General features: G+C 43.2%; 1 protein-coding gene across 7 annotated transcripts in view; it reads right to left on the reverse strand.

Annotated features, from left to right (window-relative positions):
• The window catches only part of TNRC6B (trinucleotide repeat containing adaptor 6B), a 242,216-nt gene that overhangs the window by 36,303 nt on the left and 191,258 nt on the right, over nucleotides 1–14,655 (reverse strand). For 6 of the 7 annotated variants that reach the window (XM_061124488.1, XM_061124481.1, XM_061124485.1 and 3 more), the window contains 5 exons: nucleotides 11,216–13,564; nucleotides 9,162–9,320; nucleotides 5,525–5,700; nucleotides 3,191–3,265; nucleotides 2,278–2,323 (listed from right to left, as the gene is read on the reverse strand). In XM_061124488.1, coding sequence (XP_060980471.1) covers nucleotides 2,278–2,323; nucleotides 3,191–3,265; nucleotides 5,525–5,700; nucleotides 9,162–9,320; nucleotides 11,216–13,564 — 2,805 coding nt within the window. The remainder of the gene's footprint in view (nucleotides 1–2,277; nucleotides 2,324–3,190; nucleotides 3,266–5,524; nucleotides 5,701–9,161; nucleotides 9,321–11,215; nucleotides 13,565–14,655) is intronic. The other variant, XM_061124487.1, reaches the window with a different exon arrangement.

Below are 14,655 nucleotides of genomic sequence, written 5' to 3' on the forward strand. Positions count from 1 at the left end.
CTCATTTTTAAGTTATTCTATTTAAGAATATCACAGATCACAGGCTGTTTTTTTAATCTCCCAGGAATTTTCTTTTCTTCCAGATTTGATTCTTTCTTAAGCTCCTCCAGGTGAGCAACAGCATCACTACGAAGAGCCCCCAGATGAAGGGCTGATGTTGCACCTGCTCTACCTGCAAAGGGCAGTTGGTCCCTAATATGATTCAATATGCCAGCAAATTTGGAAAACACAGCAGTAACCACAGGACTGGAAAAGGTCAGCTTTCATTCTAATTCCAAAGAAAGGCAACACCAAAGAATGTTCAAACTATGGCACGACTGCACTCATCTCACACGCTAGCAAGGGCTTCCATTGTGGCTCAGCTGGTAAAGAAACTGCCTGAAATGTGGAAGACCTGAGTTCAATCCCTGGGTTGAGAAAATCCCCTGGAGAAGGGAAAGGCTACCTACTCCAGCATTCTAGCCTGGAGAATTACATGGACTCTATAGTCCATGGGGTTGCAAAGAGTCGGACACAACTGATCAACTTTCATTTTCACACGCTAGCAAAGTAATGCTCAAACTTCTTCAAGCCAGGCTTCAACAATACATGAACCGTGAACTTCCAGATGTTCAAGCTGAATTTAGAAAAGGCAGAATTGCCTTTCTATGATCCGCTGGATCATTGAAAAAGCAAGAAAGTTCCAGAAAAACATCTGCTTCTGCTTTATTGACTACACCAAAGCCTCTGACTGTGTGGATCACAACAGACTGGAACATTCTTAAAGAGATGGGAATACCAGACCACCTGACCTGCCTCTTGAGAAATCCGTCTGCAGGTCAAGAAGTACCAGTTAGAATTGGACATGGAACAGACTACTTCCAAATCAGGAAAGGAGTATGTCATGGCTGTATACTGTTACCCTGCTTATTTAACTTATATGCAGAGTACATCATGAGAAACACTGGGCTGGATGAAGCACAAGCTGGAATCAAGATTGCCAGAAGAAATATCAATAACCTCAGATATGCAGATGATACCACTTTTATGGCAGAAAGCAAAAAAGAACTAAAGAGCCTCTTGATGAAAGTGAAAGAGGAGAGTGGAAAAGTTGGCTTAAAACTCAACATTCAGAAAACTAAGATCATGGCATCCAGTCCCATCACTTCATGGCAAATAGATGGGGAAACAATGGCAACAGTGGCAGACTTCATTTTTGGGGGCTCCAGAATCACTGCAGATGGTGACTGCAGCCATGAAATTAAAAGACACTTGCTCCTTGGAAGAAAAGTTATGACCAACCTAGACAGCATATTAAAAAGCAGAGACATTACTTTGCCAACAAAGGTCCGTCTAGTCAAGGCTATGGTTTTTTCAGTGGTCACATATGGATGTGAGAGTTGGACTATAAAGAAGGCTGAGTGCCGAAGAACTGATGCTTTTGAACTATGGTGTTGGAGAAGACTCTTGAGAGTCCTCTGGACTGCAGAGAGATCCAACCAGTCCATCCTAAAGGAGATCAGTCCTGAATGTTCATTGGAAGGACTGATGCTGAAGCGGAAACTCCAATACTTTGGCCACCTGATGTGAAGAACTGACTCAATGGAAAAGACCCTGATGCTGGGAAAAACTGAAGGTAGGAGGTGAAGGGGATGACAGAGGATGAGATGGTTGGATGGCATCACTGACTTGATGGACCTGAGTTTGACCTGGGAGTTGGTGATGGACAGGGAAGCCTGGCATGCTGCAGTCCAAGGGGTCGCAAAGAGCTGGACACGACTGAGCTGAACTGACTGAACTGATGACATCTTGGTGCAGGCAGGCCTGGCCACCTGAGAGTGACTCTGGCAGGGTCACAGACAGCATGTGTTTGGCCACAACTTTTTTTTTTTAAAAATCTGGATTAGTTCTCAATATTTAAAACTAAAAGCATATAAGAATTTCTGGCCTCTCTTGAGAACAGTGAAGGATCTGGCAAAGCTGAGCATACACTCGTCCATGGCAACAAGTGCCAAGAACCGAGCAGAGGCCGACTCCTTTATGTGGTACACAGGCTCTCCACAGTGAATCAATGGCTTTCAAGCCTCAACTGTTCACACCTGGCACACACCGCTCACTTACACTTCTTGGTTCTTGTCATCATTAGTTTTCAATCCCTACCTAGTACCTTCCACAGAGCAAGTGTGGAATATGAGTCTAGGAACCGCACCCATTCCAATTCAAAGCGAGCAGGGATCCCAACAAAGGATCACAAACAACAGCAACCTATTCCACTACATTTGGTGGGGGGATACACACCTACAGACAAATCCATTTTGCTACTTGGGTTATCTTCAGTTTGACTCTGAAAAAAAAAAAAAAAAGAACAGTGAGGAAGATTAAAGTCTGGAATTAAACACACTTAGAGAAGAAACAGCATTATTCATGCATGAACCACACCTTACTCTTACTTTACATCTAGGACTATACCAGGTCCTTGGAAATGAACCTTCAACTGGAATGAAGACAGGAACAGTTTTCATGAGAGTAATTCTGACTGCTGCTGGTGCCTCTATTCTTAAATTCAGTTTTCACATCAGATTGGCTTCAGTAAATCTATGGACACAGTGATAGCTAAACAGCTGCTTGGAGAAACACACCCCTGTCCTCAAGTTCCAGCCGGCTCAGGATTAAATTTCCTGAGTGGAGCCAAATGATGACAACGTCTTCTCGTGACTTGTCAAGTCATCAAGTCTTGCAATGTGCAGCCAAGTCATCTGTCTTTTGGCAACCAGGGACAGGGTGTCCCCACATTGCTCCCCAAAGACCAAAAAATTAAAGTTCTACAAAAATTGTCTATATAATTAATCACTAATAGTTTCCCTAGTCATTCTGCTATGGCTAGGTTTTTTTTTTTTTTTTTAATTATACTATTAAAGCTGGTAGAGTAGTCAGCAAAAGTTAAATACATTTTTAAGTCCTTGGCTCTTTCTTCCCTAACCTTCTAAAGAAAGGATACAAAGGCTACACGTTTAAAAGCTGTAACCTTTAAATACTGGACTATTTCATTAAGAAAAAAGGAATAGAGAACAAACATTGCCTAATCCAAATCAGGAACATTGCGTAACCAGTTTCTAAGTCTGTCATTTTGTACTATATATGGCAGTGGTCTTAAAATTTGTACTAAATGTAAAAGTTGGGATATAGTACACCTATGAAAAAAAAAACTTACCAGCAATCCCATATTTGAAAACTGTTTGGCAAGAGGATTCATCCATGAATCATTGTTTCCTCCTTTGAGTGAGCACTACAGAAATGAAATACGTAACCTCAGAATCAAATAATTGATTTCAACTTCCTGAGTTGCATAAGTACTGATGAAAAACATAAAACCAAGAGTTTACCTTTTCCAACCATAACTACTTCTCTTTAACTATAGTTATTTTGATAGATCTGTTAGTCTAAAAAAGTAACAGGCCTTAGTTACATCAATGTTTTCATTCTTGTTCTATTCGTTGCACTGAGTTAGAAGTAACTAGAAAAATAAATGGTCAGCTAGGGCTTTCACCCTATAGAGGGTCAACATCAGATTTTCTAAAATATAACGCTTGCATGCTAGTACTTTCCCTCTCAGTTCCTCCTTGAAACCCAAGCCGGTTTCTATTAGGAGTCAAGAAAAAGTTTGATGCCAGTGCATGTTATTTGGAAAGGAGCCTGTTTAAACTGGTCATTACTCTCTGTGTGGATACAAGGAGACGCTCATCCACACAGCACTTTCATTTGCTTGTTTGAGAATGTAAAGGACACTGGGCTCTGTGGAAAGTGGAAAGAAGTCAGCAGAAGACACCATCACCAAGTTTACTGCAAAGGCGGCAGGTGTGGGTTTTTGTTTCTTCAGGGGACAAACTAACTTCTCTGCTGAACAAGGAACCAATCATCAGCTCCACTTTTATTTCTACGGAGAAGGTGAGTGGAACTATGATGGGAACCTGGTGGGGGCTGGAGATGATGTGGCTTTGTGTACGTGTGCATTTTCCAGGTAAAAGTTCTGTGTGTTCTGATGCTACTGCTCATGTCAATTTTATTTTTGAGAGTGTTAAGGTACCTCTACAGGTTTAAAGGTCAAAAAAGCCCTCCCTGGAGGGAGGAGTGGTAGTTACTGTTTAATGGGTACAAAGTTTCAGTTGGCAAGATGAGAAGGGCTTTGTGGACAGATGTCAGTGATGACAGCACCACCATGTGAATGCACTTAATGCTGCTGAACTGTACACTTATAATTGGTTAAGATAGTCAATTTTACGTCAGCTGTACTGGAATATACGCACGCGTGCACGCACACACACACAGTAAGAAAGGTCAGAATCATCAATCATGGAACAGAAACAGGTAATTCCCAGTTAAACTCACTGAATCTTGGTGGTCCCCTGAGTGGGCTAGTACCTTTCACTTGGTTGCTTCCTCAGCAGTCTTCCTAGAATCTGGTCTCATTATTAATTTGTAAATAATAAAAAGAAAGCCACAGAAGACTAGACAATGCAAATGTATTAAAAATGTTAGAAAGTTCACTGAATAATTTTATTTGTGACTGAAGTAAGAAAATAAAAGTCCTTTATGGGGGAAAACTGTAAATGACTGCTTAAACAAAACGTTTCTAACAGAAACAACCTGCATTCTCAGGCTATAAAAGAAAGCAATGGTATTCAGAACAAAATCCCATAGGAGAAGGAGATGAAGGTACAGCCCCTTGGTCAACTGAAGACCTTCTAAAATGGTGTCTGGTACCCGAAAACCAGGAGTTTTAGTTACGAAGTGTTTCTTAGAGCAGCAAGGCTCCCGGGCTGAAATAACATACATGGCTGCCCAACTTTTTTTCCTTTAATGTGTTTGTAGAATGAGAGGCTGGAATGAAAAAAGAGGGCTCCTACTGAGGGTCATTCAGGTTCTAGATTGAAAACCAAAGTCCTCATTAAACTATGAAAATCAAAAGAGAAACTAAGTTGCTCTACAATCCAGAAAATAAAAAGTGTAGGACACAACTGATACAGGACAGAGGTAAACCACCTAGCTGCTAATGCAGGGTTATGCACTGGCACCTCATTTTGTTGAGAAAGGATTCTGGGCCTTGGAATTTCCCAAATCAGACAAAAATGAGTCATGTTGATTGTTGCTGGAGAAACAATATTATTGTGGTTTCCCGTCTACATATTCATGGGGACCTACTCTATAAGGACTGATCAGGCTTTAGAACACAAAAGCATAAAACATTTATAAAGGGTGTCCTGAAAATTCCTAAAGAATTATTATAATACGGAAATTGAAGTGAAAAGAAAAATCTTGTTTCTTTGAAAATTCCATTTTATCCAGAGTGAGAATTTTGTAGTTTTGAGACTTCAAGGGAAGGAAGATGAGGGGTAAAGAGGAAGCAGTTATGTGTTCTGAAGAAAGTATTTTCTCCATCACTGAGGACTGCAAGGACTTCAGCTACGTGGCTTCTTCCACCAAAACATTCTCAGTTCTGCCTTCTAAGAATGAATAAGCAAGTTCAGACATTTCTAACGCAGCCTACCTTCATTTGTTTCTTTCCTCCTTGTCCCCAGCTTGCTGAGTTGTGGGAGGAAGCGCTTCCCTGAGAGCCGGCAGTGTTCCAGACTCCTCCATCATCCTCCTCTTCCCAGCTGGGATGGCGAGTTCCTGCCACTGGCCCGTCATTCTCCCCCCAGCCATCTTGCATAGATTTGGAATCTTTAAGAAAAGAGCAAGCCAACTGTATGCAATGGCGATAGAACAAAACCCACAATGGCCATTCCTTGTAAATACAGCATTTTAGTGTATTTGTGATTGTATCCAGAATCAGTCTGTATGGTGAGGCAAATATTCTCCCAACTTTAGAGGGCAGAATGCAAACCCCAAAAGGGTCAACGATACACAGTAAATTCATAAACCACGAATCAAGATTTCCTGGTTTCTAGTTCAATGATTTTTCCCCTCACACAGTGTTGACAGAAATCCCCCAACTGAAAAGAACCTATCACTACTTACTTAACAAGAAATTTCACACTTAAATTAAGAGAAATCTGTTACTCTTAATGAGAATGTTGTACTGCACTTCTTAGCTTTACCCTCCTGAGAGGAAATACGTGGTGTACTTTGTCACGGATTTTACAAATATGAGGCAGGATAAAAAACAACTGTCAACCTTGTTTGGGGTGAAGAAAAGAACATGAAAGATGGATAAAAAAAGAAAACTGTACTAGATTTTGAATATCAAAATTACAGTGAAAGAAGAGAAATTCACAAAGTCATGAAAATTTGAAAGTTACTAGATTTACACACTTGAAAGGTACTGGATACTAAAAAGATCCTAGACAAAGACAATGTATAAGCAATGGCTTTTAAAGATGAGCAGAGGAGTGACTTCCTTGGTGGTCCAGTGGCTAGACTCCATGATTCCAATGGAGGGGGCTTAGGTTTGATCCCTGATTGGGGAATTATATCCCACATGCCACAAATAAGAGTTCACATTCTGTAACTAAGACCTGGTCAAGCTAAATAAATAAATAAATATTTAATAAATAAATAAAATAAAAGACAGGAGGAGGAAATGTAGGAGACAGAACGTGGAAGGGAGAACAAAGACAGGGAAACCAGTGCTCAACTGTTCAAGGAAGTAGGTCATCATCAGGCTCCAGTCAATTCCACCAACATTTCCCCTTAAACAAAGATCTTGAATTTGGAGACTGGGATAAATCCTTAATCTCTTTCTGAAAATTCTGTATGGGTACACTTTCTGGTGATGATAGAAGAAAGGAAATACACTATCCCACCTAGCAGCTCCATGAAAAGGTATGAAAGCATTAGTCGCTCAGTTCATGTCTGACTCTTCGCGACCCTATAGACTGTAACAGGCTGGGCTCCACTCTCCATGAGATTCTCCAGGCAAGATTACTGGAGTGGGTAGCCATTCCCTTCTCCAAGGGATCTTTCCGACCCAGGGATTGAACCTAGGTCTTCCACACTGCAGGCAGACTCTTTGCCAGAATCTGGGCAGTCCAGAAGCTCCATCCACACCTCCAATTTACAAAATGACAAGACATTTATGGAGGGAGTTATTTGATTCAGATTGCTTCACACGAAGAGTCTAGAGCCAGAAAATTGGCTTTTCCAGGCCTTTCTGCTGCCAGGCTCTGGGACCAGGCCTATGATGCCATCCAGGCACCAATCAAGTACGCAGAGAGCTAGGTAGTCAATTTCCTCAGACGGTGGCATCATCTCCCAGCAACGCCCAAGTGAACCTTGGGATGAACCTTCTATGGGGTTCACTAAGCGCCCCCCTTTGCAGGGGCTCTGTGACTGAGCAGCAAGAAGCAGGGCCTGGGGGGCTGTTCTCCCCGCTTCTGGATAACCAGGACCATTTCTCCTGCATAGGAGGTTACCCACTATTACGTAAGCAGAGGCTTTATACATCCTCTGACAAGCAACAGGAATTAAAAACCCAACATAAGTGACATATTGACCCTTTTAAAGAAGAAAGACATCCATGTAACCCTTCTTCGAGAGAAAGGAGCTGCACTTGTTTTTTTTTTTTTTTTTGGAGCTGCACTTTTAACAAATGATTTCCTGTAGAGAGATTAAAAAAATAGAGCTCCATGACTTCAGTATTGGAGTCCACACCAGATTTAAGGCATCTACAGTCTAGACAAGATCACAGGTTACATCACCATGAGCACTAATTAGTAGGCTGTGACTATCTAGCCCCCTCCCCTGACTACTACATGTTCAAATTACCCAGAGAAGGGGGAAAGGTAACTACAGCTTTAGCTATGGACAAAGATGATCCCAGTGAGTAGAAGCCTTTTTTAAAATCTGGAGAAAAGTGATTTCTGTGATGGAAGAAAGATGATCCCGAAGTTGGGAAAGACACATAAAAATCTTCAAAGTACTGCTAAAGTGCCTCCTTGTGCCAAGGGTCTGGTTTATGCCCTTCAACAGTGTTCTGGATCTATTCCAAGTCTACAGAATGGTATTTCCCATGATGATAGAACCAATTTTACAATGAAAGTCAAGACAAGATCAAATTCCTTATCAAGCTATTTCTATGAAGTGAAGGAGATTTGCCGTTTTCAAAATGCAGTCAAGTTACACAGGCACAAGAGTGTTTCCAGAATACAGAGAGCTAAGATGATACTCCATCCTGTGGTATGGTTAGAATCATAAATATCATAAAATAAACTTGACAATGGAATTTATTCTTGCTCCAATTCGGAGGATTCAGTCTGACCACATTTTTTAATCAAAAGACAATCCCTTAACTCTGCAATATGGTAGAAAAGAGACGTTGGAATACTTCTTAAGAAAACTACAAAAAAGTGAAAACAGGCACTTGAAATTAAAGTTTTAAATTGAGGATCATCCAATGGGACATTCTGCAGCATCCGTTTACGAAGTTTTGCAAATTACTGTGAGTACACACTGCCAGCTGGATCAAGGACAGCTTAGATTATCAGTGATTATGAATAAGTGTGACGTGCTTTGTTTAAAAAATTCAAATGAAGAAATCTTTGTTGGGTTCAAGAAACCTTAAATGTCCCTGTGTGGGTGGGAGTATGAAAAGAGAGACAAAGGGGAAAGAAAGGAGCAGAAGGATGAAGTCACTGGGCAGCAGAGACCTTGTTCCATGTTAAATGCCAGGAATTATTTTTTTTTTTAACTTATACCAACATGAGCGTAGAAATGCAAAATAGATACAGTGAGCAATATTTAACTTACTATGGGAAAAAAGGCACATCAAAATTTCAGTTCTGGCTAGACATTAAACTTAAGTTAAAATGAGGGATTTCCCTGGTGGTCCAATGGCTAAGACTTCATGCTCCCAATACAGGCAGCCCTGGTTTGATCCCTGGTTGGGGAACTAAGATCCCACGTGCCACAAGGAAGAGCATTCGTGCCGCAACTAAGACCCAGCATAGCTGAGTTAAGTAAATATGTTTTAAAAATGAAATCAATAATACTAACTTAAAACTTTCAGTTCACTGTAAGCATTTTTACATATGCCAAGCCAAGTCCCCATCATTTGCCAATAACCATTCACTAAAGATCCAAGGTCCTGAACCTCGTTGAACTGATAATGTAATAGCAGCCCTCCCCAAAATGTGTGACTCTCCAAATTAACAGAGACTCCCTCAAAAAGAGTGCCGTATACTTACTAGGTTTCATGGCATTTGGAGCATTGGAGGGTGCAGTCCCCCAGCCTGTTGTCGACGCTCCAGTGTCATCCATCTCGCCCCACCCAGGACTGCTTTCGTTTGGCTCACCCCAAGCTGAAGTACCATTATCTGGAGCAGATGGTGTGCTTTTGCTCCAGACTGTAAAGAAAGGACACGCATCTCAAAGAATGATTTATGAACACTGTAGTATCCAGTGGGGGTGAAGGGAGGAGGAACAGGACCTCCTGAATTCTATGGGAGGAAACAGAAATGTGGATACCACCTACATGGAGGACACCTGGCACTGTCACTTTTACTTTTGGTAGAGTAATTCCACTGCCAGGAAATTATACCATATATGTACTTGTAAAAGTAGGTGAAATTACATGTACAACAATGCTCATGGCATCACTGTCAGAAAACCTTTGGAAACAACCTAAATATCTGTGAAAAAGGGACCAGTCAGACCAATCGTGAGTTGCCCATCAAGTGAATACTATATGCGAAGCAACTGAAAGACGGAAATGTATTTGTTGACACGAAAAGTTTTGAAGAATAATGAGAAAAGCATGGTGAAGAACAGTGTATATAGTACAATTCCCCGTGTAAAATGTTTAAAGGATATATTTTGCTACAGGTATGAACAAAATCTCTGACTGGCACACAAAGTTCTAAAACCTGCAAGTAGAGACTCTAAGGGTTAAGATTCTTTTATTTTTCACCTTTTGCTTTTCTATATAGTTTGAAGGTTTTTACTACATGAAGAAAATTTTTTACATGTTCTAGATAGGGAATTAATAAGCAAATCTTCATTTCCTTCTTTTGTCTTCTTTTCAATATTAAAAAAATAACAACTAGTTAAAAGTAATCATTTCATAACTGGATTCACTGAACATTAGACTTCCTTTGGAGAGTGGGAAATTATTATGATTAATTTTAACTCAAATAATCCAAACAAATTAAGGGTGCATCCCTTCAATTCATTGATTTACACAAGGGCATTCAAGTTGCCAATGCTAAACTAAGAACCATCACCAGCACTACTTTTTAAAACTGCCTCCCTTTATAAGTTTTTATCAGCACTATTTTTAATTTATGAGGCATGATGTTTCTTATCCAAAGAAGGAGCGAAGAAAGTTTAATTCTGGACAACTGATTATCATGAGATAATCTCCACATGACGAACTGCTCCACTTCCAGAGGTTAACTGTTAAAAATCATCTGGAAAGTGATGGAATACTCTGGCCACCTGATTCGAAGAGCTGACTCGGTGGAAAAGACCCTGATGCGGGAAAGACTGAGGGCAAAAGGAGAAGGGGGCGACAGAGGATGAAATGGTTGGATCATCAATGACTCATGGAGCATCAATGACTCATGGACATGAATCTGAGCAAACTTCGGGAGAGAGTGAAAGACAGGGAAGCCTGGCGTGCTGCAGTCCATGGGGTCGCAAAGAGTCAGACACAACTTAGCGACTGAGCAACAACAATCTCCATAACGAAATATGCTACTTCCAGAGGTTAACTGTTAAAAATCATCTGGAAAGTGATGGAAACCTTCCAGATCCCAGCTTGGCTCTAGTGTTTTCTGATGGCCTCTGCAAGAACAAACACAGACGGCTTCCCATTGCTGGGAAAGAGCAACACAGAGGACGTGTCCACAGGCAGAACAGGAATGTAGAAATTAGGTCTATTTCTGCTCCTATTTTAATTCTTTATTTTTAAATCTAGAGCAGAGTTTGTTTGGCAAGATCTAAATCTTTCCGATTCTGCAGACCGATACAATTACCAAAAAAATAAAAAATAAAATAGGGGTGAGACTAACCCAGGGATGCCACCTTTCCCTTTTACCAAGAAAGAGCATTACCATGTACCACCAGCATCTATCCTCACCAACGTTTGATATAAAGAGAGCTTTTGTTGACAACAGCCTACAGTTAAAGCAGGAAAGAGTCTCAGAACGAAGCTAAGTTCAATAAATACCTCTTAATAAAAATGCCTTGGTTTAGGACTGTTTTTCTTCACCAAAACCTGTAAGAAAAAGCCATCACCTACCTGATGCTGATTTGCCGGTCATCGGGGTAGGCAGGTTTGCTTCTCGAGGTGCTGGGCCCCCTTGGGAATTCTTATCCCACAGATTCACATTCTTGTAGTTATAACTGTTGGGGTCTCCCCACGCGGAAGTGCCATCATCAATGTCCATCTTCCGACTGATCGACTGCGGGGATGGCTCTTCCCAACCGCTGGGTTCCTCATCCTTGGGGGTTACTGGCTGCGGCCCGCTGCTCCAGTTGGAATTGGAAGGTCGTCCATTGCCTGGAGGTGGTGGGGCTGGGCCTCCCCAGGAGCCAGAGGCCTCGGGTTGTGGTGGCGGTAGCTGCTGCGGCGGCTGCTGCTGTTGGTGCTGTTTGTTCCAGGAACTGGGCTGTCTATTTGTCTCTGTCCACGCCGGAGACCTTTTGCAATCTTCCCACCCGCCTTTGGAAGCCAGGCTTGTGTTCCCACCGCTCCCCCAAGTCCCGATTTCACTCTGCCCACCTTCGCCCCACCCGGACACAGGTTTATTCGCAGCATTTTCCCAATTGCTGGTTTTCGCCTGATCGACCTCTTCTCCCCAACCATTCTTTCCAGAAGTCCATCCTTGGTTGGGCTGGCGTCCACCTCCCCACCCCTGATCCTTGTTGGAGTTCTCATTCCAAGAGGAAGATGTCTTCTCGTCCGGGCGTCCTCCTCCCCAGTTGGAAGAGTTGTTGTTCTTATAGTCATTCCAGCCTCCTGTGTTCTTGGGGTCTTTCCACTCTGTAGAGGCTGAGAGCTCTCCCCATCCAGACTTCATTTGATTGCTTTGGCTGGGTGCGTCTCCCCAGCCCCCTGAGTTCTTGGTCTGTGTGGCAGCGCTCTCCCACCCCTCAGTTCCTTTGTCAGATTTCCCCTCGGGCCTTGGCACCTCTTCAATGTCCCACACTGTGTCCTGCTTAATTTGAGTTTGGCCCCAGCCGGTGTTTGAGAGCACCCTGGGGTCCAAATCAGTTCGGCTCAAAAGAGTCTGCAAGACAGCCTGACAGTCGGGATGTGTGGGCCGGTACGACCGGCGGCCAGAACTGTGACTGTCGCTGCTTCCTGCTTTGTGGTTGCTTCCAGTGCTCTGACCTCCAACTTCACTTCCCGTGGAGCTGGAAGATCTTCCCCAACAGGGAGCCTGGGCACTGCCTTGGTTTTCAGGGAGGGGGTGGCCCTTCTGATTGTCCCATGCTCCAGTGCTAGAATTTGGTTGGTTTGGACCACTCCATTCTCCAATTTTCAACTCATCAGACCCAGTCGGCTGTTTCCATTCTCCCTGAGAGACCCCGGATGTCATTTTGTTCCCTTCACCCCACTTGGTGTCATTAGAGTCCTGAGGGCCAAAGTTCCAGGACCCACCCGTAGACCTGTTATTGTTGTCCCAAGAGTCACTTTTTGACCCGGTTGATTTCTGAACAGGAGCTCCTTTCCAGGAGTCCTCTCTCTCCTTTCCATTGTTCCCATTGTTTCCAGAATTGCTTTGTCCAGAGGCTGTGTCAGTTCCAGAAGGCCCCCTAGCTGCACCCCAAGATCCAACACTCCCAGTCTTTCGATCTCCAGTGCTTTGTGAAGGGGCATCAGTGCTCCTGGAGGCGTTCCCCAAGCCCATTCCAAAGGGCATTCCCTTATTCTCCATGGGGTTTGGTGAACTTGAGTTCAAGGAGTTAGTGTTTCCATTTTTTGGTCCATCAGTGTTATGAATTTGAGCCTGCTCTCTGCCAGAGACAACAAAATTAACACCCGCATTTTCCATCTTTGACTGCTGTTCCCTGGATGCCTGACCTACTGTGCTAACCTGCGCACTGGAATTACTAGTCTCCGTTTCCAATGCCCCTTTCCTAGAATTTCCTTCTTGGACCAGCGCTGGCCAGGCAGATGGGTTGCTATTTGGGTTAAAGTTGCTGAAGCCAGAGCCAGGTCCAATTCTCTCCTGACCACTCACATTCCTCCAGTTTCCTAGTCCATTGTTGCTCTCCGTAGTAGAGTTGGAAGATTGAACAGATTTAGCCTTAGGGTCAGATTTCCAGACCCCAAGATTACATTCGTTCCCGGAACTTGCAGACTGGCACTGGCTCCCTTTTCCTTTGTTACTAGTGGTGCTTCCTGGCAGAGTGCTCTTCTCAGAGCCAGGGTTCGAGGCACTGTTGTTATCGGTGGTGTTTTCGGAAGAAGACTCAGTGTCTTTGCTGGCAATGCAAGGCCACTCTTCCATGTCAGACCCGTCTACAATCACCTTGTCCCAGATGTGAATGGGGTTGGGGGAGGCGCCGCTGTTGGAGGAGGCTCCCGGGCCCCAAGTGGAATTTGCATAATTTGAAGCAGCAGCACCTCCAAGGGTTGACTCTGAGAAAGAGATGGTCTCATTAATCACAGCGGCACATGCATCATCTCTCAACCCTCGAGCTCAAACCACCCCCAAAGCGAGCTCATCACTTCCCCACAAACTAGTTCTCTACCCACAGCCTGCCTTGCTTAACTGCATCATACCCGTCTTAGTCTCTTCTGTTTTGCCTGGTTGGTGTATTTGCTAAATCCTACCCCCATAGCACCTCTCAAGGCTATCCTCATGCTACTTCCAGGGACAGAGAAGGGACTTCCCATATCTTGAGACAATGCAGTTAATAGCCCATCCTCACTTTACAGCTACAACCCACTCTAAACACCCCCAGTATTAATAAAGCACACCTCTGATTGTATCACTGCTCTATGGAAAGGAGTGGAGAGTTTCGTAGTGCATAAGAATAAAGCTAAACTCTTGGGCCTGAGGTCTGATTAAGATGCTCCACAACCTGGGACCCACTGACTCTTCCATTTTCCCCTTCCCCTGCTTTCTCTGACGATGCCCACACTCTACTAACTGTGCCTTCTCACCCTGGCTGCATTCCTCATGGGCACCTATTGTTTTTCCCTTCGGAATTCACACACTGAAATCTATCCATCTTTCTGGGCCTAGTTCAAGTGCCACTTCTTCCATGAAGTTTTTTTTGAGCTCGCCACCTGAAAACAGCCTTTCTCTGTCTGGAGCTGTTTGCTCTGTGTACTGCATTCACCTCTTCCTTCACTCACATGAATGCCTTCCAGGCAGAGACGTATCTTGCTAACGTTTAAATTCCATGTGGCAGCCAGGGCACTGCTGCTCAGTAAGCAGCTGCTGAATGATGAATGCCCACCCAGCTAGATGCCAGGGCAGACAAGCATGAATCAGTTTGTATGCCCAAGGAACTTGATAAAAAGAGTCTGGCTCAGAGCATATTTGATTGGCACGGGAGGGAGGGGGAATGACCTGTTTTTAAGACCAATAATTTCCTCTAAACTTATTTCAGTTCTTTTTAACCAAACAGCTTTAAATCAATATGAAGTTCAAAAAAAATATTACATAGCGCCATATAAAAGTAAGGAAGCAGAGAATCTCAAACTCTTGAGATCAGGGGCCT

The sequence above is a fragment of the Dama dama genome, chromosome 22 (genome assembly GCF_033118175.1).
Source record: "Dama dama isolate Ldn47 chromosome 22, ASM3311817v1, whole genome shotgun sequence".
Taxonomy (NCBI): domain Eukaryota; kingdom Metazoa; phylum Chordata; class Mammalia; order Artiodactyla; family Cervidae; genus Dama; species Dama dama.